The following is a 26,970-nucleotide window of genomic DNA, read 5'->3' as shown; positions in this document are numbered from 1 at the left end:
ATGGGGATAGGGTGGAGGTGTTGACCTTGGGCAGGGTGCTCTTTCCAAGAGCCGGTGCAGACTCGATGGGCCGAATGGCCTCCTTCTGCACTGTAAATTCTATGATAATCTATGACATCACAGCACTCTGTCCTCCAGTCCCCTCTCCCCTGATTCCAGAACACACGTGAGGAGCGCTCCTGGATTCGCTGCCTCACTTACTAACACACACACAAGGAGATTTCAGTTACAAATCTTTCATTCGGTTCAGGAACATGAAGACTTTCAAAGCACATGTTGCCCGTTCAGTATTTCTGTACATTAAACTGTGAACGACATCTGGTGGTGTCTGTCTGTGACTGCTTCCATTATTGAGCCTCACACATGTATATACTGAATGCTCACACAATGGTATATGTTTCTAAATGTGTACACGTTACTCTGTTCATGTGTATGTGGTATACACACATGTCAACATGTGTGTGTGTACATGTATCTGTACGTGGCAGCCTGTATATTCAGTGTTTTGTTCCACTCGTTCCCTGTGCCCCTCAGAGAGGGGCCACAATGAGGAGAGAGGAGGGTTTGGAAAAGCAGGTAAATCATTGATTTTCAGTTTAGGAAGTGTTGCTGGATTCATGTGTCTGTGATTCACTTCACACCGAGACATTACAGAGTAGTGTGAGCTGGACAGCTCCGTGCGTGAGTGCAGTGCCCCGTATGGTTCAGAATGTTCCGGATCCAGTTACAGACAGCGACTGAGACAGGGAGTGGACTGGGGGGAGGGGAAGAGGGTGTGTCGATGTGAGGCCCCAGGGGGAATGATGAGCGGGAGGGCACGGTGGCCGTGTGAGTGGTTAGCCCCCCCCCCCCCGGGAGAGGGTGTGCCCTTGCTGGGGGGCGTTTGGGTGGAAGGGTACTCTCCCCGGGACAGGGTGTGCCCTTGGCAGGGGCGTTTGGGTGGCAGGGTAATCTCCCGGGAGAGGGTGCACCCTTGGCAGGGGCGAGGGTGGCAGGGTAATCTCCCGGGAGAGGGTGTGCCCTTGGCAGGGACGTTTGGGTGGCAGGGTAATCTCCCGGGAGAGGGTGCACCCTTGGCAGGGGCGAGGGTGGCAGGGTAATCTCCCGGGAGAGGGTGCACCCTTGGCAGGGGCGTTTGGGTGGCAGGGTAATCTCCCCGGGACAGGGTGTGCCCTTGGCAGGGGCGTTTGGGTGGAAGGGTACTCTCCCCGGGACAGGGTGTGCCCTTGGCAGGGGCGTTTGGGTGGCAGGGTAATCTCCTGGGAGAGGGTGCACCCTTAGCAGGGGCGAGGGTGGCAGGGTAATCTCCCGGGAGAGGGTGTGCCCTTGGCAGGGGTGAGGGTGGCAGGGTAATCTCCCGGGAGAGGGTGCACCCTTGGCAGGGGCGGGGGTGGCAGGGTAATCTCCCGGGAGAGGGTGCACCCTTGGCAGGGGCGGGGGTGGCAGGGTAATCTCCCGGGAGAGGGTGTGCCCTTGGCAGGGGTGGGGGTGGCCGGATAATCTCCCGGGAGAGGGTGCACCCTTGGCAGGGGCGGGGATGGCAGGGTAATCTCCCGGGAGAGGGTGTGCCCTTGGCAGGGGCGGGGGTGGCAGGATAATCTCCCGGGAGAGGGTGCACCCTTGGCAGGGGCGGGGGTGGCAGGGTAATCTCCCGGGAGAGGGTGTGCCCTTGGCAGGGGCGGGGGTGGCAGGATAATCTCCCGGGAGAGGGTGCACCCTTGGCAGGGGCGGGGGTGGCAGGGTAATCTCCCGGGAGAGGGTGTGCCCTTGGCAGGGGTGGGGGTGGCCGGATAATCTCCCCGGAGAGGGTGCACCCTTGGCAGGGGCGGGGGTGGCAGGGTAATCTCCCGGGAGAAGGTGCCCCTTGGCAGGGGCGGGGGTGGCAGGATAATCTCCCGGGAGAGGGTGTGCCCTTGGCAGGGGCGAGGGTGGCAGGGTAATCTCCCGGGAGAGGGTGTGCCCTTGGCAGGGGCGGGGGTGGCAGGATAATCTCCCGGGAGAGGGTGCACCCTTGGCAGGGGCGGGGGTGGCAGGATAATCTCCCGGGAGAGGGTGTGCCCTTGGCAGGGGCGAGGGTGGCAGGGTAATCTCCCGGGAGAGGGTGCACCCTTGGCAGGGGCGGGGGTGGCAGGGTAATCTCCCGGGAGAGGGTGCACCCTTGGCAGGGGCGAGGGTGGCAGGGTAATCTCCCGGGAGAGGGTGTGCCCTTGGCAGGGGTGAGGGTGGCAGGGTAATCTCCCGGGAGAGGGTGCACCCTTGGCAGGGGCGGGGGTGGTAGAGGGAGCACCAAGGGATGGGGTAAAACCCCAGATAGAAGAGTGAACCCCGAGGGAAAGCTGGGGGGTGGGAGGGAGGGTATTCCAGTCACTGCACCTCTGTCCCTGACGGGAAGTCCCCTCTCCCCTCAGCTGCCGATTCCAGCCAGGTGGAGCAGGGACCCCACCACCTCCTTCAGCTCATCATCAATGTCCGAGAATCCCAGCTCTTCCAGACTCCTGTGACCTGGGCTGCCCTCTGACCCCTCCGCAGCTGGGGCATCCCGGAGATTCAGCGGAACGTATCCGCTGTCTGCGAGCGAGTCCTCGACCTCCTCATCCTCTGAACTGTCCTCCATCTCCCACTCATCAGCACTCAGGAAACCCTGACTATCACCATCACCGTTATCGGAGGCAGCTTCCACTGAGACTTTCCCGTGTCCCTCCTGGTCACCGGGGTCCGCTGGGCACAGCTGCCAGCCCTCTGCCCACACCAGGCTGTAGTTATGATCCCCACTGGGAACAGCAGGGGGAGCTGTTGTGGCATCTCTTCAGACAGGATTCTCTCCGGAGTGGAAGAAACGGGAGCCCAGAGCTGGAGAGGAGAAAGCAGAATGTGAGGGGAACAGACACATCCAGACTGGGGTCCTCCCCTCCCCCTCCATCAATCCTCCGCTCTCCCCCTCCATACCCTCCCCCTCCATCACCTCCCCCTCCATCCCCTCCCCCTCCATCCCTCCCCCTCCATCCCCTCCCCCTCCATCACCTCCCCCTCCCCCCCATCCCCTCCCCCTCCATCCCCTCCCCCTCCATCACCTCCCTCCATCACCTCCCCCTCCATCACCTCCCCCTCCATCACCTCCCCTCCATCACCTCCCCCTCCATCATCTCCCCTCCATCACCTCCCCTTCCATCACCTCCCCTTCCATCACCTCCCCTCCCCTCCATCACCTCCCCCTCCATCACCTCCCCCTCCCCATCCATCCCCTCCCCCTCCATCACCTCCCCCTCCCCCTCCATCACCTCCCCCTCCATCACCTCCCCCTCCCTCTCCATCACCTCCCCCTCCATCACCTCCCCTCCATCACCTCCCCTCCATCACCTCCCCTTCCATCACCTCCCCTCCCCCTCCATCACCTCCCCCTCCATCACCTCCCCTCCATCACCTCCCCCTCCCCATCCATCCCCTCCCCCTCCATCACCTCCCCCTTCCCTCCATCACCTCCCCCTCCATCACCTCCCCCTCCATCACCTCCCCCTCCATCACCTCCCCCTCCCCATCCATCCCCTCCCCTCCATCACCTCCCCCTCCATCACCTCCCCCTCCATCACCTCCCCCTCCACCACCTCCCCCTCCATCACCTCCCCCTCCATCACCTCCCCCTCCATCACCTCCCCCTCCATCACCTCCCCCTCCCCATCCATCACCTCCCCCTCCATCACCTCCCCCTCCCCCTCCATTACCTCCCCCTCCCCCACCATCACCTCCCCCTCCCACTCAATCACCTCCCCCTCCCCACCCATCTCCTCCCCTCCCCCTCCATCACCTCCCCCTCCATCCCCTCCCCCTCCATCACCTCCCCCTCCATACCCTCCCCATCCATCCCCTCCCCCTCCATCCCCTCCCCTCCATCACCTCCCCCTCCATCACCTCCCCCTCCATCCCCTCCCCCTCCATACCCTCCCCCTCCATCACCTCCCCCTCCATCACCTCCCCTCCATCACCTCCCCTTCCATCACCTCCCCTCCCCCTCCATCACCTCCCCCTCCATCACCTCCCCCTCCATCACCTCCCCCTCCATCACCTCCCCCTCCATCACCTCCCCTTCCATCACCTCCCCCTCCATCACCTCCCCTCCATCACCTCCCCTTCCATCACCTCCCCTCCCCCTCCATCACCTCCCCCTCCATCACCTCCCCCTCCATCACCTCCCCCTCCCCTTCCCCCTCCATCACCTCCCCCTCCATCACCTCCACCTCGATCACCTCCCCCTCCATCCCCTCCCCCTCCATCACCTCCCCCTCCATCACCTCCCCCTCCATCACCTCCCCTCCCCCTCCATCACCTCCGCCTCCATCACCTCCCCCTCCATCACCTCCCCTCCCCCTCCATCACCTCCCCCTCCATACCCTCCCCCTCCATCACCTCCCCCTCCATCACCTCCCCCTCCCCATCTATCACCTCCCCCTCCCCCTCCATCACCTCCCCCCTCCATTACCTCCCCCTCCCCCACCATCACCTCCCCCTCCCACTCAATCACCTCCCCCTCCCCACCCATCTCCTCCCCTCCCTCTCCATCACCTCCCCTCCATCACCTCCCCCTCCATCACCTCCCCCTCAATCACTTCCCCCTCCCACTCAAAGACCTCCCCCTCCCCACCCATCTCCTCCCCTCCCCCTCCATCACCTCCCCCTCCATCACCTCCCCCTCCCCCTCCATCACCTCCCCCTCCATCACCTCCCCCTCCCCCTCCATCACCTCCCACTCCATCACCTCCCCCTCAATCACCTCCCCCTCCATCCCCTCCCCCTCCATCACCTCCCCCTCCATACCCTCCCCCTCTATACCCTCCCCCTCCATCACCTCCCCCTCCATCACCTCCCCCTCCCCCTCCATCCCCTCCCCCTCCATCCCCTCCCCCTCCATCACCTCCCCCTCCATCACCTCCCCTTCCATCACCTCCCCTTCCATCACCTCCCCTCCCCCTCCATCACCTCCCCCTCCATCACCTCCCCCTCCATCACCTCCCCCTCCATCCCCTCCCCTCCATCACCTCCCCCTCCATCACCTCCCTCTCCATCACCTCACCCTCCCCATCCATCCCCTCCCCCTCCATCACCTCCCCCTCCATCACCTCCACCTCCATCACCTCCCCCTCCATCACCTCCCCCTCCATCACCTCCCCCTCCCCCTCCATCACCTCCCCCTCCATCACCTCCCCCTCCATCACCTCCCCCTCCATCACCTCCCCCTCCATCACCTCCCCTCCCCCTCCATCACCTCCCCCTCCATCCCCTCCCCCTCCATCACCTCCCCCTCCATCACCTCCCCATCCATCACCTCCCCCTCCATCACCTCACCCTCCATTACCTCCCCCTCCCCCACCATCACCTCCCCCTCCCACTCAATCACCTCCCCCTCCCCACCCATCTCCTCCCCTCCCTCTCCATCACCTCCCCCTCCATCACCTCCCCCTCCATCACCTCCCCCTCAATCACCTCCCCCTCACACTCAATGACCTCCCCCTCCCCACCCATCTCCTCCCCTCCCCCTCCATCACCTCCCCTTCCATCACCTCCCCCTCCCCCTCCATCACCTCCCACTCCATCACCCTCCCCCTCCCCCTCCATCACCTCCCACTCCATCACCTCCCCCTCCATCACCTCCCCCTCCATCACCTCCCTCTCCCCCTCCATCACCTCCTCTCTCCTCCATCTCCTCACCCCCACTCCCACTCCATCTCCTCCCCTACTCCTCCATCTCCTCCCCTCCCAATACTTCTCCACCCCTGCCCCTGGACTGTACCTGTTTGTCAGGGTGTTTTTTTGATTAATCGTTACATTGGTCCCATTGTGAGAACGTGTGGCAGTTACACCAGGTTCCTGATTAACATTGTGAGGCTGCTCCTCTATCTCTCCATCTGCAGAATGGATAGAGAGCTGGAGTTAGAGCGGAGTGTCTAATCCGTCCTGTAGCCCTAACCCTAACCCTAATCCTGTAACCCTAACCCTAACCCTCAATCTCTCCATCTGCAGAATGGATAGAGAGCTGGAGTTAGAGCGGAGTGTCTAATCCGTCCTGTAACCCTAACCCTAACCCTCAATCTCTCCATCTGCAGAATGGATAGAGAGCTGGAGTTAGAGCGGAGTGTCTGATCTGTCCTGTAACCCTAACCCTAGTCCTGTAACCGTAACCCTAACCCTAACCCTCAATCTCTCCATCTGCCGAATGGATAGAGAGCTGGTGTTAGAGCGGAATGTCTGATCCGTCTGTAACCCGAACCCTAACCCTAACCCAAACCCTAACCCTAACCCTAGTCCTGTAACCCTAACCCGGAATCCTAACCCTAACCCTAACCCTAACCCTCAATCTCTCCATCTGCAGAATGGATAGAGAGCTGGAGTTAGAGCGGAGTGTCTGATCTGTCCTGTAACCCTAACCCTAAGGTTAGCCTATGGCCTCATCTGGATCTTAACCCTAACTCTATCCTTGATCCTAACCCTAACTAGGGTACAATAAACACAAATCTATCCCCCAAAAAAACCCAAAGAAACCTGTTGGCTTGAATTGTAGCTACAGGTAGGGGGTAGGGAACAAAAATAAAAATTAATTATGATTTTTTTTCATTACACCAGTATGTATATTCATTCATATAGTATATGGCTTACCCTAACACTAATACAAACAACTTTCACATTACCTATCCACACCGAAATACCTAATCCTAAGCACCCCTAAGCGACACTTATATCCAAACACCTACCCTAAGTTACAACTATCACCCTTACATCACCTCCACACACTCTAAAACCTAACCTTAAGTCCTTTTATGGCTACATTATTCAGATCCAAACCCTAGGTTACAATTACAATAATCCTTAGACCATCAAATTAGAAAAATCATCCTCTAAATTTAATAAATTAACAGACATTTCTGTCAATCTACGGCATTGTGTAGGGTGAACTGGTGTAAGACACGCGTTCTTGGTGCTACTTCAACCCCAACAAGGGTGGTCTCCTCGCTGCAAAGCCTTCCCAGCCACACGCTCAGACATTTAAGCTATTTAGAAAAATTATAAAACTTAATATATATTTTAAGTAAATGAAGCATATTTTTCCTTGGGATACAAGTTTTAACCCTTATCCAACAACCCTTAACCCTCAGAAACCAATAACACTACAACTTAACCCTAACCAACCCACTACTATCCCATATTAGAAAAATCATTCTCTAAATTGAATAAATTAACAGATATTTCTGTACAAACGACAAATGGTCGGGTAAGCTGGTGTAAGACACGCGTTCTTGGTTGTACTTCAACCCCAACAAGGGTAGTCTCCTCGCTGCAAAGCCTTCCCACCTACATACTTGGACATTTAAGCGGTTCAAAAAAATCATGGAACTTAATAAATATTTAAATTCATTGAAACAGATTTTTCTTGGGATATTAGTCCTAACTCTTCTCCAAAACCTTAACCCAAGACCCTTACACATTTATAATACACTTGGTTTCTCACCTTTTCCTTAATAAACTGGAGTCAAAAAGAAAACGTAAAATCCCATACAGTCCGCAACCCTAACCCTAACCGTAACCCTAACCCTAACCCCATAAAGGGTGACCTCTTTTCTGCACACCTTCTTTACTACACGTTCGGACATTGAATCTGTTCAAAAAAATCATATAACTTAATAGATATTATTGGATGTAGGACCTACATACGGTTTTTCACTTAAGATATTAGACATAACCTAAATCCATAACCCCAACACAACAATACCTACAATTTTTAAATACATTATTCATCCAACCTTCTTCTTATACAACTACAATCTAATCTTTGCTGCTCACGCACTATTTTCCAACTTTCATTTATCTTAAATTTCTAAATACGTGCTCAGTTCCGTGAAACAAGAGGACGTAAAATCCTATGCGGAAAAGAATGTTGAACGTGCGCCAGTAAAGTGGCAGACGCTTCGGCGCTGTATCCCTTATTGGGTGCAGAAAAAAGGGAAACCACCCATCTATCCGTAACCCGGAATCCTAACCCTAACCCGAATCCTGTAACCCTAACCCTAACTCTGATCTGTCCTGTAACCCTAACCCTAAACCTTAATCCCAACTCCTAAACCTAACCCTAAACCCTAACCCTAAACCCAACCCTAACCCTAACCCCTAACCCTAACTCTGATCTGTCCTGTAACCCTAACCCTAAACCTTAATCCCAACTCCTAAACCTAACCCTAAACCCTAACCCTAACCCTAAACCCAACATTAACCCTAACCCCTAACTCTGATCTGTCCTGTAACCCTAACCCTAAACCTTAATCCCAACTCCTAACCCTAACCCTAAAACATCACCCGAACCCTAAACCCTAACCCTAACTCTGATCTGTCCTGTAACCCTAACCCTAAACCTTAATCCCAACTCCTAAACCTAACCCTAAAACATAACCCTAAACCCAACCCTAACACTAACCCCTAACCCTAACTCTGAGCTGTCCTGTAACCCTAACCCTAAACCTTAATCCCAACTACTAACCCTAACCCTAAACCCTAACCCTAACTCTGGTCTGTCCTGTAACCCTAACCCTAAACCTTAATCCCAACTCCTAAACCTAACCCAAACCCTTCATCCCAACTCCCAACCCTAAAACATACTCCTAACCCTAAACACTAACCCTAACCCTAACTCTGATCTGTCCTGTAACCCTAACCCTAAACCTTAATCCCAACTCCTAAACCTAACCCTAAACCCTAACCCTAAACCCAACCCTAACCCTAACCCCTAACCCTAACTCTGATCTGTCCTGTAACCCTAACCCTAAACCTTAATCCCAACTCCTAAACCTAACCCTAAACCCTAACCCTAACCCTAAACCCAACATTAACCCTAACCCCTAACTCTGATCTGTCCTGTAACCCTAACCCTAAACCTTAATCCCAACTCCTAACCCTAACCCTAAAACATCACCCGAACCCTAAACCCTAACCCTAACTCTGATCTGTCCTGTAACCCTAACCCTAAACCTTAATCCCAACTCCTAAACCTAACCCTAAAACATAACCCTAAACCCAACCCTAACACTAACCCCTAGCCCTAACTCTGAGCTGTCCTGTAACCCTAACCCTAAACCTTAATCCCAACTACTAACCCTAACCCAAAACCCTAACCCTAACTCTGGTCTGTCCTGTAACCCTAACCCTAAACCTTAATCCCAACTCCTAAACCTAACCCAAACCCTTCATCCCAACTCCCAACCCTAAAACATACTCCTAACCCTAAACACTAACCCTAACCCTAACTCTGATCTGGCCTGTAACCCTAACCCGAAACCTTAATCCCAACTCCTAAACCTAACCCTAAAACATCACCCTAGCCCCGAATCCTAAACCTAACCCTAAAACATACTCCTAACCCTAAGCCCTAACCCTAACCTAAACCCTAACCTACCCCTAAACCTAACCTGGAACCTTAAATCTAACCCTAATGTTAAACCCTAAGACTAAACTGAACACTAAAACATAACGCAAACCCACAACCATAGAAAACTTAACCCTAAAACATACCCAAACTCTGATCATAAATCTTTTTTTTTTCTTTTTTGGGGGATAAATTTAGAGTGCCCAATTCATTTTTTTCCAATTAAGGGGCACTTTAGCGTGGCCAATCCACCTACCCTGCACATCTCTGGGTTGTGGGGATGAAACATGTGGTATTATCATACATATGGATACAGACAGCCACTAGAGGGAGCTAATCCCATAAGTATATAAGTGATGATGCTGAGCCTTGTGGGACAGAAGGTGGTAGGAGCAGGAGTGAGGAATTAGCCAGAGACTGAGGATAGAGAGAGAGATAATAGTTTAATCTGGTAGTGAGTTATTTGTAGAGAAGAATAGTCTATGTCTTATTAGTCAACTGTTTGTTTCTTAGGGATAAGTGCCGAACCCAGATAAGTAGTGTTAATAAAATAGTTTTGTTTGTCAACAAGACTCGTTGTTCTTTGGATCAACACTACAAATCATACCACGAGGGTCTGGCCAAGCAGAGACCCACGCAGACACGGGGAAAATGTGCGAACTCCACACGACAGTGACCCGGGGATCGAACCGGAGTCCTCAGCGCTGTAGGCAGCAGTGCTAACCACTGTGTCACCATGCCACCCCCCCAAACCTAACCGTAACTCTCACCCTTGCCCTAACCCTGATCAAAAGCCTAACCCTGATTTTAACCCAATCCTTACCCCTATTGCTCACCCTTACTGTAACCCTGATCATAAGCCTAAACTTAACCCTAACCCTAACTCTCACCCTTGCCCTAACCCTAACCCTTACTGTAACCCTGATCATAAGACTAAACTTAACCCTAACCCTAACTCTCACCCTTGCCCTAACCCTAACCCTTACCCTTACTGTAACCCTGATCATAAGACTAAACTTAACCCTAACCCTAACTCTTACTGTAACCCTGATCATAAGACTAAACTTAACTCTACCCTCATTCCAGCCCGAACCCAGGCCCTAACCCTAATTCTAACCCTAACTCTAATACGTCACCCAAACCCTAACCTTCACCCAACACTGATCATAACCCTTGCCCTACCCTTGATCGTAACCCTCACTCTACCCTCACACTAACTCCCACCCTAACTCTGACCATAACCTTAACCCTGATTCTCACCTTCGCCCTTACATACTTCTTTCTGGTGATTAACTTGTCTCAGGGTCTGTTTAGCACATGGCTAAATCACTGGCTTTTAAGGCAGGCCAGCAGCACGGTTCAATTCCCGTACCAGCCTCCCCGAACAGGCGCCGGAATGTGGCGACGAGGGGCTTTTCACAGTAACTTCATTTGAAACCTACTTGTGACAATAAGCGATTTTCATTTTATTTCTTGGTCTATCGGAAAGGGGGATTTGCAAAGTGGGCAGGGCTTACGAAAATCCTAAACCCAACCCTAAACCTAACCCTAATCCTTACCCTAACCCTAACCCTAACCCTAACCCTAACCCTAACCCTAATCCTTACCCTAACCCAAACTCTAAAACCTAACCCAAAATCCTAACCCTGAAACCTAACTATCACCCTGACCCTCACCTTAATCTTAACCTTAACACTGATGCTAACCCTCACCCAAACCCTAACCATCACCCAAACCCTAACCCTCACCCAAACCCTCACCCAAACCCTCACCCTCACCATCACACTAACCCTCACCCAAACCCTCACCCTAACCCTCACCCTAACCCTCACCCAAACCCTCACCCAAACCCTAACCCTAACCCTCACCCAAACCCTCACCATCACACAAACCCTCACCCAAACCCTCACCCTAACCCTAACCCTCACCCAAACCCTAACCCTCACCCAAACCCTCACCCTCACCCAAACCCTCACTCTCGCCATCACTCATTCCTTTCTGGTCACAAACTTGTTTCTTGGATGATCAGAAAAGGGAGTTGCAAGATAGCAGGACTAACCATAAATCTAAATACTAGCCCTTAACCCTAACCCTAATCATAATCCTAAACCTAACACAAACCCTAAAACCTAAACCGAACCATAGAGTCTAACCCGAAACCTAATCTGAATCCTTAACCCTAAACCTAACCCCCATGTTAACCCTAACCATACCCTTAATGCTGACCCTAACCCTAACTCTGCTGGACAAGCTCAGTGGCTGTGAATGCAGATGGACCCTAGTTGCTCAGGGACGGCAGTCTGCCCCATTGCTGGATTGGCTGAGTAGTTCAAGAGCCAGCTGCTTGTTCTCACCTGTGTCCTGTGTGTCGGGTGTGTTTGGCAGAACTGGGGCACTGGAGCTGGGACAGAAACAGAGAGAGAGTTACCGTCAGAGGGTGAGCGAGTCCCACATTCTCCCCACTCCCCGTGGGAGCGAGTCCCACATTCTCCCCACTCCCCGTGGTAGCGAGTCCCACATTCTCTCCACTCCCCGTGAGAGCGAGTTCCACATTCTCCCCACACCCCGTGGGAGCGAGTCCCACATTCTCCCCCACTCCCCGTGGGAACGAGTCCCACATTCTCCCCACTACCCGTGGGAGCGAGTCCCACATTCTCCCCACTCCCCGTGGGAGGGAGTCCCACATTCTCCCCACTCCCCGTGGGAGCGAGTCCCACATTCTCCCCACTCCCCATGAGAGCGAGTCCCACATTCTCCCCACTCCCTGTGGGAGCGAGTCCCACATTCTCCCCCACTCCCCGTGGGAGCGAGTCCCACATTCTCCCCACTCCCTGTGAGAGCGAGTCCCACATGCTCCCCACTCCCCGTGGGAGCGAGTCCGACATTCTTCCCATGGGAGCGAGTCCCACATTCTCCACACTCCCCGTGGGAGCGAGTCCCACATTCTCTCCCACTCCCCGTTGGAGCGAGACCCATATTCTCCTCACGGGAACGAGTCCCACATTCTCCCCACGGGAGCGAGTCCCACATTCTCCCCACTCCCCGTGGGAGTGGGTCCCACATTCTCCCCACTCCCCGTGGGAGCGAGTCCCACATTCTCCCCACTCCCCTTGGGAGCGAGTCCCACATTCTCCCCACTCCCCGTGGGAGCGAGTGCCACATTCTCCCCACTCCCCGTGGGAGCGAGTCCCACATTCTCCCCACTCCCCGTGGGAGCGAGTCCGACATTCTCCCCATGGGAGCGAGTCCCACATTCTCCCCACTCCCCGTGGGAGCGAGTCCCACATTCTCTCCCACTCCCCGTTGGAGCGAGACCCATATTCTCCTCACGGGAACAAGTCCCACATTCTCCCCACGGGAGCGAGTCCCACATTCTCCCCACTCCCCGTGGGAGCGGGTCCCACATTCTCCCCACTCCCCATGGGAGCGAGTCCCACATTCTCCCCACTCCCCGTGGGAGCGAGTGCCACATTCTCCCCACTCCCCGTGGGAGCGAGTCCCACATTCTCCCCACTCCCCGTGGGAGCGAGTCCCACATTCTCCCCACTCCCCGTGGGAGCGGGTCCCACATTCTGCCCACTCCCCGTGGTAGCGAGTCCCACATTCTCTCCACTCCCCGTGAGAGCGAGTTCCACATTCTCCCCACACCCCGTGGGAGCGAGTCCCACATTCTCCCCCACTCCCCGTGGGAGCGAGTCCCACATTCTCCCCACTCCCCGTGGGAGCGAGTCCCACATTCTCCCCACTCCCCGTGGGAGCGAGTCCCACATTCTCCCCACTCCCCGTGAGAGCGAGTCCCACATTCTCCCCACTCCCTGTGGGAGCGAGTCCCACATTCTCCCCCACTCCCCGTGGGAGCGAGTCCCACATTCTCCCCACTCCCTGTGAGAGCGAGTCCCACATGCTCCCCACTCCCCGTGGGAGCGAGTCCGACATTCTCCCCATGGGAGCGAGTCCCACATTCTCCACACTCCCCGTGGGAGCGAGTCCCACATTCTCTCCCACTCCCCGTTGGAGCGAGACCCATATTCTCCTCACGGGAACGAGTCCCACATTCTCCCCACGGGAGCGAGTCCCACATTCTCCCCACTCCCCGATAGTGATAGTGAGAGTTTGGTGACCGAGGGAGTATAAGGCTTCATTTTTATCTAAAGTTTAGTCTTTCTTTTATTTAGTTAATTAACTTAAAAGTTGCTGTTTGGTTTAGAAGAAGGTGAATTTTCAATAAGCTTTAAACCGGCTTCTACTTGTAGGCACTTGCAGCTGGAGCTTGTTAATTAGTTAATTGGATTAGGCCAGTTTTCAGAGGCTAGATTCACAGTATAAAAGTGATCCCCTACAGTGCAGACTTTGTTTGCACTGAGTGCTGAATTTGGTCCATTTGAGTGCGATAGTGAGAGTTTGGTGACCGAGGGAGTTAGGTGAGGAGGGAGTAAGGTGCTCCTTTCATTTTGTTTCCGACATTTCCGCAAAGAGTGCGAAGAGAGCCAGGAGTTTACAGAAAGTGTAGCTGACTGGGAGCAGGGTCGGTGGGCGGAGATCTAGTTAGTCCACAGGGCAGCTATATTCTGTCAGGTAAGAGGGGATGGAGGCTAGGCCAGTTACATGCTCCTCCTGTAGGATGTGGGTGGTGAGGGATACCACCGGTGTCCCCACTGACTATACCTGCGGGAAGTGCACCCAACTTCAGCTCCTCAAAGACCGTGTTAGGGAACTGGAGCTGAAGCTGGATGAACTTCGGATCATCCGGGAGGCAGAGGGGGTGATTGAGAAGAGTTACAAGGAGGTAACCACACCCAAGGTACAGGACAAGAATAGCTGGGTTACAGTCAGGGGGAAAAAAACAAACAGGCAGAAAGTGCAGGGATCCCTCGTGGCCGTTCCCCTTCAAAACAAGTATACCATTTTGGATGCTGTTGGGGGGGATGACCTACCGGGGGAAGGCCCTAGCGGCCAGGTCTCTGGCACTGAGTCTGGCTCTGGGGCTCAGAAGGGAAGGGGGGAGAATAGTAAAGCAATAGTTGTAGGAGATTCAATGGTTAGGGGAATAGATAGGAGATTCTGTGGTCGCGAGCGAGACTCCCGGAAGGTATGTTGCCTCCCGGGTGCCAGGGCCAGGGATGTCTCGGATCGTGTCTTCAGGATCCTTAAGGGGGAGGGTGAGCAGCCAGAAGTCGTGGTGCACATTGGTACCAACGACATAGGTAGGAAAAGGGGTGTGGAGGTAATAAACAAGTTTAGGGAGTTAGGCTGGAAGTTAAAAGCCAGGACAGACAGAGTTGTCATCTCTGGTTTGTTGCCGGTGCCACGTGATAGCGAGGCTAGGAATAGGGAGAGAGTGCAGTTGAACACGTGGCTGCAGGAATGGTGTAGGAGGGAGGGCTTCAGGTATTTGGATAATTGGAGCGCATTCTGGGGAAGGTGGGACCTGTACAAGCAGGACGGGTTGCATCTGAACCAGAGGGGCACCAATATCCTGGGAGGGAGGTTTTCTAGTACTCTTCGGGCGGGTTTAAACTAATTTGGCAGGGGAATGGGAACCGGATTTGTAGTCCAGCAACTAAGGTAGCTGATATTCAGGACGCCAAAGCGTGTAATGAGGCAGTGGGGAAGGGAACACTGACAAAGGAGAGTACTTGCAGGCACGGAGAGGGGTTGAAGTGTGTATACTTCAACGCAAGAAGCATCAGGAATAAGGTGGGTGAACTTAAGGCATGGATCGGTACTTGGGACTACGATGTGGTGGCCATCACGGAAACCTGGATAGAAGAGGGGCAGAAATGGTTGTTGGAGGTCCCTGGTTATAGATGTTTCAATAAGATTAGGGAGGGTGGTAAAAGAGGTGGGGGGGTGGCATTATTAATTAGAGATAGTATAACAGCTGCAGAAAGGCAGTTCGAGGAGTATCAGCCTACTGAGGTAGTATGGGTTGAAGTCAGAAATAGGAAAGGAGCAGTCACCTTGTTAGGAGTTTTCTATAGGCCCCCCAATAGTAGCAGAGATGTGGAGGAACAGATTGGGAAACAGATTTTGGAAAGGTGCAGAAGTCATAGGGTAGTAGTCATGGGCGACTTTAACTTCCCAAATATTGAGTGGAAACTCTTTAGATCAAATAGTTTGGATGGGGTGGTGTTTGTGCAGTGTGTCCAGGAAGCTTTTCTAACGCAGTATGTAGATTGTCCGACCAGAGGAGGGGCAATATTGGATTTAGTACTGGGTAATGAGCCAGGGCAAGTGATAGATTTGTTAGTGGGGGAGCATTTTGGAGATAGTGACCACAATTCTGTGACTTTCACTTTAGTAATGGAGAGGGATAGGTACGTGCAACAGGGCAAGGTTTACAATTGGGGGAAGGGTAAATACGATGTTGTCAGACAAGAATTGAAGTGCATAAGTTGGGAACATAGGCTGGCAGGGAAGGACACAAATGAAATGTGGAACTTGTTCAAGGAACAGGTGCTACGTGTCCTTGATATGTATGTCCCTGTCAGGCAGGGAAGAGATGGTCGAGTGAGGGAACCATGGTTGACAAGAGAGGTTGAATGTCTTGTTAAGAGGAAAAAGGTGACTTATGTAAGGCTGAGGAAACAAGGTTCAGACAAGGCATTGGAGGGATACAAGATAGCCAGGAGGGAACTGAAGAAAGGGATTAGGAGAGCTAAGAGAGGGCATGAACAATCTTTGGCGGGTAGGATCAAGGAAAACCCCAAGGCCTTTTACACATATGTGAGAAATATGAGAATGACTAGAGCGAGGGTAGGTCCGATCAAGGACAGTAGCGGGAGATTGTGTATTGAGTCTGAAGAGATAGGAGAGGTCTTGAACGAGTACTTTTCTTCTGTATTTACAAATGAGAGGGGTGATATTGTTGGAGAGGACAGTGTGAAACAGATTGGTAAGCTCGAGGAAATACTTGTTAGGAAGGAAGATGTGTTGGGCATTTTGAAAAACTTGAGGATAGACAAGTCCCCCGGGCCTGACGGGATATATCCAAGGATTCTATGGGAAGCAAGAGATGAAATTGCAGAGCCGTTGGCAATGATCTTTTCGTCCTCACTGTCAACAGGGGTGGTACCAGGGGATTGGAGAGTGGCGAATGTCGTGCCCCTGTTCAAAAAAGGGACTAGGGATAACCCTGGGAATTACAGGCCAGTTAGTCTTACTTCGGTGGTAGGCAAAGTAATGGAAAGGGTACTGAAGGATAGGATTTCTGAGCATCTGGAAAGACACTGCTTGATTAGGGATAGTCAGCACGGATTTGTGAGGGGTAGGTCTTGCCTTACAAATCTTATTGAATTCTTTGAGGAGGTGACCAAGCATGTGGATGAAGGTAAAGCAGTGGATGTAGTGTACATGGATTTTAGTAAGGCATTTGATAAAGTTCCCCATGGTAGGCTTATGCAGAAAGTAAGGAGGCATGGGATAGTGGGAAATTTGGCCAGTTGGATAACGAACTGGCTAACCGATAGAAGTCAGAGAGTGGTGGTGGATGGCAAATATTCAGCCTGGATCCCAGTTACCAGTGGCGTACCGCAGGGATCAGTTCTGGGTCCTCTGCTGTTTGTGATTTTCATTAATGACTTGGATGAGGGAGTTGAAGGGTGGGTCAGTAAATTTGCAGATGATACGAAGATTGGTGGAGTTGTGGATAGTAAGGAGGGCTGTTGTCGGCTGCAAAGAGACATAGATAGGATGCAGAGCTGGGCTGAGAAGTGGCAGATGGAGTTTAACCCTGAAAAGTGTGAGGTTGTCCATTTTGGAAGGACAAATATGAATGCGGAATACAGGGTTAACGGTAGAGTTCTTGGCAATGTGGAGGAGCAGAGAGATCTTGGGGTCTATGTTCATACATCTTTGAAAGTTGCCACTCAAGTGGATAGAGCTGTGAAGAAGGCCTATGGTGTGCTCGCGTTCATTAACAGAGGGATTGAATTTAAGAGCCGTGAGGTGATGATGCAGCTGTACAAAACTTTGGTAAGGCCACATTTGGAGTACTGTGTACAGTTCTGGTCGCCTCATTTTAGGAAGGATGTGGAAGCTTTGGAAAAGGTGCAAAGAAGATTTACCAGGATGTTGCCTGGAATGGAGAGTAGGTCTTACGAGGAAAGGTTGAGGGTGCTAGGCCTTTTCTCATTAGAACGGAGAAGGATGAGGGGCGACTTGATAGAGGTTTATAAGATGATCAGGGGAATAGATAGAGTAGACAGTCAGAGACTTTTTCCCCGGGTGGAACAAACCATTACAAGGGGACATAAATTTAAGGTGAAAGGTGGAAGATATAGGAGGGATATCAGAGGTAGGTTCTTTACCCAGAGAGTAGTGGGGGCATGGAATGCACTGCCTGTGGAAGTAGTTGAGTCGGAAACATTAGGGACCTTCAAGCAGCTATTGGATAGGTACATGGATTACGGTTAAATGATATAGTGTAGATTTATTTGTTCTCAAGGGCAGCACGGTAGCATTGTGGATAGCACAATTGCTTCACAGCTCCAGGGTCCCAGGTTCGATTCCGGCTTGGGTCACTGACTGTGCGGAGTCTGCACGTCCTCCCCGTGTCTGCGTGGGTTTCCTCCGGGTGCTCCGGTTTCCTCCCACAATCCAAAGATGTGCAGGTTAGGTGAATTGGCCAATGATAAATTGCCCTTAATGTCCAAATTGACCTTGGTGTTGGGTGAAGGTGTTGAGTTTGGGTAGGGTGCTCTTTCCAAGAGCCGGTGCAGACTCAAAGGGCCGAATGGCCTCCTTCTGCACTGTAAATTCAATGATAATCTATGATTAATCTAGGACAAAGGTTCGGCACAACATCGTGGGCCGAAGGGCCTGTTCTGTGCTGTATTTTCTATGTTCTATGTTCTATGTTCCCCGTGGGAGCGGGTCCCACATTCTCCCCACTCCCCGTGGGAGCGAGTCCCACATTCTCCCCACTCCCCTTGGGAGCGAGTCCCACATTCTCCCCACTCCCCGTGGGAGCGAATGCCACATTCTCCCCACTCCCCGTGGGAGCGAGTCCCACATTCTCCCCACTCCCCGTGGGAGCGAGTCCCACATTCTCCCCACTCCCCATGGGAGCGAGTCCCACATTCTCCCCACTCCCCGTGGGAGCGGGTCCCACATTCTGCCCACTCCCCGTGGTAGCGAGTCCCACATTCTCTCCACTCCCCGTGAGAGCGAGTTCCACATTCTCCCCACTCCCCGTGGGAGCGAGTCCCACATTCTCCCCCACTCCCCGTGGGAGCGAGTCCCACATTCTCCCCACTCCCCGTGGGAGCGAGTCCCACATTCTCCCCACTCCCCGTGGGAGGGAGTCCCACATTCTCCCCACTCCCCGGGCGTCATTCTCCGCCGGCGGGAGTCTCCGTTCTGCCGGCGCCCGGGGGTTTCCCGACGGCGTGGGGCTGCCCCACAATGGGAAACCCCATTGACCGGCCGGCGTTACGGAGACTCCCGCCGGCCGGTCAGCGCAGAAATGTGGCGGGGCGGGTAGGAGAATTTCGCCCCCCGTGGGAGTGAGTCCCACATTCTCCCCACTCCCCGTGGGAGCGAGTCCCACATTCTCCCCCACTCCCCGTGGGAGCGAGTCCCACATTCTCCCCACTCCCCGTGGGAGCGAGTCCCACATTCTCCCCACTCCCCGTGGGAGGGAGTCCCACATTCTCCCCACTCCCCGTGGGAGTGAGTCCCACATTCTCCCCACTCCCCGTGGGAGCGAGTCCCACATTCTCCCCACTCCCCGTGGGAGCGAGTCCCACATTCTCCCCCACTCCCCGTGGGAGCGAGTCCCACATTCTCCCCACTCCCCGTGGGAGCGAGTCCCACATTCTCTCCACTCCCCGTGAGAGCGAGTTCCACATTCTCCCCACACCCCGTGGGAGAGAGTCCCACATTCTCCCCCACTCCCCGTGGGAGCGAGTCCCACATTCTCCCCACTACCCGTGGGAGCGAGTCCCACATTCTCCCCACTCCCCGTGGGAGGGAGTCCCACATTCTCCCCACTCCCCGTGGGAGCGAGTCCCACATTCTCCCCACTCCCCATGAGAGCGAGTCCCACATTCTCCCCACTCCCTGTGGGAGCGAGTCCCACATTCTCCCCCACTCCCCGTGGGAGCGAGTCCCACATTCTCCCCACTCCCTGTGAGAGCGAGTCCCACATGCTCCCCACTCCCCGTGGGAGCGAGTCCGACATTCTCCCCATGGGTGCGAGTCCCACATTCTCTCCCACTCCCCGTTGGAGCGAGACCCATATTCTCCTCACGGGAACGAGTCCCACATTCTCCCCACGGGAGCGAGTCCCACATTCTCCCCACTCCCCGTGGGAGCGGGTCCCACATTCTCCCCACTCCCCGTGGGAGCGAGTCCCACATTCTCCCCACTCCCCTTGGGAGCGAGTCCCACATTCTCCCCACTCCCCGTGGGAGCGAGTGCCACATTCTCCCCACTCCCCGTGGGAGCGAGTCCCACATTCTCCCCACTCCCCGTGGGAGCGAGTCCGACATTCTCCCCATGGGAGCGAGTCCCACATTCTCCCCACTCCCCGTGGGAGCGAGTCCCACATTCTCTCCCACTCCCCGTTGGAGCGAGACCCATATTCTCCTCACGGGAACAAGTCCCACATTCTCCCCACGGGAGCGAGTCCCACATTCTCCCCACTCCCCGTGGGAGCGGGTCCCACATTCTCCCCACTCCCCATGGGAGCGAGTCCCACATTCTCCCCACTCCCCGTGGGAGCGAGTGCCACATTCTCCCCACTCCCCGTGGGAGCGAGTCCCACATTCTCCCCACTCCCCGTGGGAGCGGGTCCCACATTCTGCCCACTCCCCGTGGTAGCGAGTCCCACATTCTCTCCACTCCCCGTGAGAGCGAGTTCCACATTCTCCCCACACCCCGTGGGAGCGAGTCCCACATTCTCCCCCACTCCCCGTGGGAGCGAGTCCCACATTCTCCCCACTCCCCGTGGGAGCGAGTCCCACATTCTCCCCACTCCCCGTGGGAGCGAGTCCCACATTCTCCCCACTCCCCGTGGGAGCGAGTCCCACATTCTCCCCACTCCCTGTGGGAGCGAGTCCCACATTCTCCCCCACTCCCCGTGGGAGCGAGTCCCACATTCTCCCCACTCCCTGTGAGAGCGAGTCCCACATGCTCCCCACTCCCCGTGGGAGCGAGTCCGACATTCTCCCCATGGGAGCGAGTCCCACATTCTCCACACTCCCCGTGGGAGCGAGTCCCACATTCTCTCCCACTCCCCGTTGGAGCGAGACCCATATTCTCCTCACGGGAACGAGTCCCACATTCTCCCCACGGGAGCGAGTCCCACATTCTCCCCACTCCCCGTGGGAGCGGGTCCCACATTCTCCCCACTCCCCGTGGGAGCGAGTCCCACATTCTCCCCACTCCCCTTGGGAGCGAGTCCCACATTCTCCCCACTCCCCGTGGGAGCGAATGCCACATTCTCCCCACTCCCCGTGGGAGCGAGTCCCACATTCTCCCCACTCCCCGTGGGAGCGAGTCCCACATTCTCCCCACTCCCCATGGGAGCGAGTCCCACATTCTCCCCACTCCCCGTGGGAGCGGGTCCCACATTCTGCCCACTCCCCGTGGTAGCGAGTCCCACATTCTCTCCACTCCCCGTGAGAGCGAGTTCCACATTCTCCCCACTCCCCGTGGGAGCGAGTCCCACATTCTCCCCCACTCCCCGTGGGAGCGAGTCCCACATTCTCCCCACTCCCCGTGGGAGCGAGTCCCACATTCTCCCCACTCCCCGTGGGAGGGAGTCCCACATTCTCCCCACTCCCCGTGGGAGTGAGTCCCACATTCTCCCCACTCCCCGTGGGAGCGAGTCCCACATTCTCCCCACTCCCCGTGGGAGCGAGTCCCACATTCTCCCCCACTCCCCGTGGGAGCGAGTCCCACATTCTCCCCACTCCCCGTGGGAGCGAGTCCCACATTCTCCCCACTCCCCGTGGGGAGTGAGTCCCACATTCTCCCCACTCCCCATGAGAGCGAGTCCCACATTCTCACCACTCCCCGTGGGAGCGAGTCCCACATTCTCCCCACTCCCCGTGGGAGCGGGTCCCACATTCTCTCCACTCCCCGTGAGAGCGAGTTCCACATTCTCCACACTCCCCGTGGGAGCGAGTCCCACATTCTCCCCACTCCCCGTGGTAGCGAGTCCCACATTCCCCCACTCCCCGTGGGAGCGAGTTCCACATTCCCCCCACTCCCTGTGGGAGCGAGTCCCACATTCTCCCCCACTCCCCGTGGGAGCGAGTCCCACATTCTCCCCCACTCCCCGTGGGAGCGAGTCCCACATTCTCCCCACTCCCCGTGGGAGCGAGTTCCACATTCACCCCACTCCCCGTGGGAGCGAGTCCCACATTCGCCCCACTCCCCGTGGGAGCGAGTCCCACATTCTCCCCACTCCCAGTGGGAGCGAGTCCCACATTCTCCCCGTGGGAGCGAGTCCCACATTCTCCCCACTCCCCGTGGGAGCGAGTCCCACAATCGCCCCACTCCCCGTGGGAGCGAGTCCCACATTCGCCCCACTCCCCGTGGGAGCGAGTCCCACATTCGCCCCACTCCCCGTGGGAGCGAGTCCCACAATCGCCCCACTCCCCGTGGGAGCGAGTCCCGCATTCTCCCCACTCCCCGTGGGAGCGAGTCCCACATTCGCCCCACTCCCCGTGAGAGCGAGTCCCGCATTCTCCCCACTCCCCGTGAGAGCGAGTCCCACATTCTCCCCGCTCCCCGTGGGATAGAGTCCCACATTCTCCCCACTCCCCGTGGGAGCGAGTCCCACATTCACCCCACTCCCCGTGGGAGCGAGTCCCACATTCTCCCCACTCCCCGTGGGAGCGAGTCCCACATTCGCCCCGCTCTCTGGATAAAAAAGTTTCTCCTGACTTCCCCACTGGACTGATTAATCACTGTCTGTATTGATGGCCCCGAGTTCTGGTCTTCCCAACAAGTAAACATCTTCTCTACTTCGACCCTTTTGAAACCCCCATCATTGTAAAGACCTCAATCAGGTCACCCCCTCAGCCTCCTCTTTTCAAGAGAAAAGAACCCAAGCCTGTTCAATCTTTCCTGGTGCTGATAACCTCTCGTCCTTGTCAATCTCCTTTGCACCTTCCCCAGGGCCTCTGTATTCTTTTTTATAATATGGAGACCAGAACAGTGCTCTGAGTGTGGTCGAACCAAGGTTCTACTCAGGTTTAACATCAATTCCCTGATTCTCAATTGTGTACGTCAGGAATTACCCCTGATGTCTGATTTGCTTGGCAGTGAGTTACTAACTTGTGTTAATGATGGTCATCATTGATGCGTTAAGCCAAACGGAAATCTCTCACACCCCAATAGTGGATGTTCGGGGAGATCCTGAAAGCAGGACAAGGCTCCCGATTCTGGAACCTGTTGCAGCTCCAGGAGGCCATATGGGAATGAGTTTCCCTTAAGACCGACCCCCACCATAACCCTAACCCCAATGCTAACCCCATCCCTAACCCCAATGCTAACCCCATCCCTAACCCCAATGCTAACCCCATCCCTAACCCCAATGCTAACCCCATCCCTAACCCCAATGCTAACCCCATCCCTAACCCCAATGCTAACCCCTTCCCTAACCCCAATGCTAACCCCAATGCTAACCCCAATGCTAACCCCATCCCTAACCCCAATGCTAATCCCATCCCTAACCCCAATGCTAACCCCATCCCTAACCCCAATGCTAACCCCATCCCTAACCCCAATGCTAACCCCATCCCTAACCCCAATGCTAACCCCATCCCTAACCCCAATGCTAACCCCATCCCTAACCCCAATGCTAACCCCATCCCTAACCCCAAAGCTAACCCCATCCCTAACCCCAATGCTAATCCCATCCCTAACCCCAATGCTAATCCCATCCCTAACCCCAATGCTAACCCCATCCCTAACCCCAATGCTAACCCCATCCCTAACCCCAATGCTAACCCCATCCCTAACCCCAATGCTAACCCCATCCCTAACCCCAATGCTAACCCCTTCCCTAACCCCAATGCTAACCCCAATGCTAACCCCAATGCTAACCCCATCCCTAACCCCAATGCTAATCCCATCCCTAACCCCAATGCTAACCCCATCCCTAACCCCAATGCTAACCCCATCCCTAACCCCAATGCTAACCCCTTCCCTAACCCCAATGCTAACCCCAATGCTAACCCCAATGCTAACCCCATCCCTAACCCCAATGCTAATCCCATCCCTAACCCCAATGCTAACCCCATCCCTAACCCCAATCTTAACCCCATCCCTAACCCCAATGCTAACCCCATCCCAAACCCCAATGCTAACCCCATCCCAAACCCCAATGCTAACACCAACCCTATCCCCAATGCTAATCCCAACTCCAACTGTAACCCTAATCCCAATGCTAAATCTAACCCTATTCCCAACTTCAGCCCTGATCCTAACCAAACCCTAAAACTCCCTCCCCTCCCCGTCCCCAGCTCCAGCCCCACCCAGCTGCTGTAGAGACTTCTCAAACACAGGTTGGCTCTCCGACACACTTACCCGAGAGGGGCACTGTGTATATATAGAGTCCTTTTCCTGACGGCCTGAAGGAGGTTTGGTCTGGATTCCTCATCGATACACCAAAAGGATCCTTTACCCAGAGCCTGAGGACAGTAACAGAGTTGAAGGAATTGCTTGAGACAGAATATCACCCTCAGACCCACCAAGCAGAAAACATTGCTCCAAACAGAGACCCTGCAATCTTTTAGTGATATTAATGCTCTTTCCTCTAGTTACTGCCTGTTGGTGAGGTAGTGAAGATAGTGTATTTAACCTGAGCCTGTCAGACATTTCTTTCCCCACTATCAAACACAATTTTCATCTCTAACATTCTGGTAGAAAGACCTACAGTTACTCCAGCACCTCCTCAAACCAGAGGCGTACATCACCTCATTGTAGCTCAACAAAACCATTCCCCCAATCCTCACCTCACTCCCCCAATCCTCACCTCACTCCCCCATCCTCACCTCACTCCCCCAATCCTCACCTCACTCCCCCAATCCTCACCTCACTCCCCCAATCCTCACCTCACTCCCCCAATCCTCACCTCACTCCCCCAATCCTCACCTCACTCCCCCCATCCTCACCTCACTCCCCCCATCCTCACCTCACTCCCCCAATCCTCACCTCACTCCCCCAATCCTCACCTCACTCCCCCAATCCTCACCTCACTCCCCCCATCCTCACCTCACTCCCCCAATCCTCACCTCACTCCCCCCATCCTCACCTCACTCCCCCAATCCTCACCTCACTCCCCCCATCCTCACCTCACTCCCCCAATCCTCACCTCACTCCCCCAATCCTCACCTCACTCCCCCAATCCTCACCTCACTCCCCCCATCCTCACCTCACTCCCCCAATCCTCACCTCACTCCCCCCATCCTCACCTCACTCCCCCAATCCTCACCTCACTCCCCCAATCCTCACCTCAATCCCCCAATCCTCACTCACTCCCCCAATCCTCACCTCACTCCCCCAATCCTCACCTCACTCCCCAATCCTCACCTCACTCCCCCCATCCTCACCTCACTCCCCCAATCCTCACCTCACTCCCCCCATCCTCACCTCACTCCCCCAATCCTCACCTCACTCCCCCCATCCTCACCTCACTCCCCCAATCCTCACCTCACTCCCCCAATCCTCACCTCACTCCCCCAATCCTCACCTCAATCCCCCAATCCTCACTCACTCCCCCAATCCTCACCTCACTCCCCCAATCCTCACCTCACTCCCCAATCCTCACCTCACTCCCCCCATCCTCACCTCACTCCCCCAATCCTCACCTCACTCCCCCCATCCTCACCTCACTCCCCCAATCCTCACCTCACTCCCCCCATCCTCACCTCACTCCCCCCATCCTCACCTCACTCCCCCAATCCTCACCTCACTCCCCCAATCCTCACCTCACTCCCCCAATCCTCACCTCACCCCCCAATCCTCACCTCACTCCCCCAATCCTCACCTCACTCCCCCAATCCTCACCTCACTCCCCCAATCCTCACCTCACTCCCCCCATCCTCACCTCACTCCCCCCATCCTCACCTCACTCCCCCCATCCTCACCTCACTCCCCCCATCCTCACCTCACTCCCCCAATCCTCACCTCACTCCCCCCATCCTCACCTCACTCCCCCCATCCTCACCTCACTCCCCCAATCCTCACCTCACTCCCCCCATCCTCACCTCACTCCCCAATCCTCACCCCATCCCCCAATCCTCACCTCACTCCCCCAATCCTCACCTCACTCCCCCAATCCTTACCTCACTCCCCCCATCCTCACCTCACTCCCCAATCCTCACCCCATCCCCCAATCCTCACCTCACTCCCCCAATCCTCACCTCACTCCCCCAATCCTCACCTCACTCCCCCAATCCTCACCTCACTCCCCCAATCCTCACCTCACTCCCCCAATCCTCACCTCACTCCCCCCATCCTCACCTCACTCCCCCAATCCTCACCTCACTCCCCCAATCCTCACCTCACTCCCCCCATCCTCACCTCACTCCCCAATCCTCACCCCATCCCCCAATCCTCACCTCACTCCCCCAATCCTCACCTCACTCCCCCAATCCTCACCTCACTCCCCAATCCTCACCTCACTCCCCCAATCCTCACCCCATCCCCCAATCCTCACCCCATCCCCCAATCCTCACCCCATCCCCCAATCCTCACCTCACTCCCCCAATCCTCACCTCACTCCCCCCATCCTCACCTCACTCCCCAATCCTCACCCCATCCCCCAATCCTCACCTCACTCCCCCAATCCTCACCTCACTCCCCCAATCCTCACCCCATCCCCCAATCCTCACCCCATCCCCCAATCCTCACCTCACTCCCCCAATCCTTACCTCACCCCCCCAATGCTCACGTCACTCCCCCAATGCTCACGTCACTCCCTCAATCCTCACCTCACTCCCCAATCCTCACCTCACTCCACAATCCTCACCTCACTCCCCTCTAATCCTCCCTCATTCTCCTCCAATCCTCCCTCTCTCTCCTCCAATCCTCCCTCATTCCCCCCCAATCCTCCCTCACTCCCCTCCAACCCTCCCTCCCTCCCTTCCAATTCTCCCACATTCCCCCCAATCCTCCCTCATTCCCCCCAATCATCCCTCACATCCCTCCAATCCTCCCTCACTCCCCTCCAATCCTCCCTCACTCCTCTCCAATCCTCCCTCACTCCCCTCCAATCCTCCCTCACTCCCCTCCAATCCTCCGTCATTCCCCTCCAATCCTCCTTCACTCCCCTCCAATCCGCCCTCACTCCCCTCCAATCCTCCCTCATTCCCCCAATCCTCCCTCACTCCCCTCCAATCCTCCCTCACTCCCCTCCAATCCTTACTCACTCCCCTCCAATCCTCCCTCATTCACCCCCAATCCTCCCTCACTTCCCTCCAATCCTCCCTCGTTCCCCTCCAATCCTCCCTCACTCCCCTCCAATCCTCCCTCACTCCCCTCCAATCCTCCCACACTCCCCTCCAATCCTCCCTCACTCCTCTCCAATCCTCCCTCACTCCCCTCCAATC

At 55.4% G+C, this 26,970-nt stretch overlaps 1 protein-coding gene across 3 annotated transcripts in view; it reads right to left on the bottom strand.

Annotated features, from left to right (window-relative positions):
• Nucleotides 1-220: 220 nt before the first annotated feature.
• Nucleotides 221-26,970, bottom strand: part of LOC140399845 (forkhead box protein N3-like) — a 39,503-nt gene continuing 12,753 nt past the window's right edge. For all 3 annotated transcript variants that reach the window (XM_072489305.1, XM_072489303.1, XM_072489304.1), the window contains exons 3-6: nucleotides 23,945-24,048; nucleotides 11,755-11,801; nucleotides 5,783-5,897; nucleotides 221-2,850 (exon numbers count right to left, since the gene is read on the bottom strand). In XM_072489305.1, the coding sequence (XP_072345406.1) occupies nucleotides 2,760-2,850; nucleotides 5,783-5,897; nucleotides 11,755-11,801; nucleotides 23,945-24,048 (357 nt within the window). In that variant the 3' untranslated portion in view covers nucleotides 221-2,759. The remainder of the gene's footprint in view (nucleotides 2,851-5,782; nucleotides 5,898-11,754; nucleotides 11,802-23,944; nucleotides 24,049-26,970) is intronic.

The sequence above is a fragment of the Scyliorhinus torazame genome, chromosome 24, assembly GCF_047496885.1.
Source record: "Scyliorhinus torazame isolate Kashiwa2021f chromosome 24, sScyTor2.1, whole genome shotgun sequence".
Taxonomy (NCBI): domain Eukaryota; kingdom Metazoa; phylum Chordata; class Chondrichthyes; order Carcharhiniformes; family Scyliorhinidae; genus Scyliorhinus; species Scyliorhinus torazame.
The sequence above is the reverse complement of the archived record's forward strand: the minus strand, read 5'-3'. Positions and strand labels throughout refer to the sequence as shown.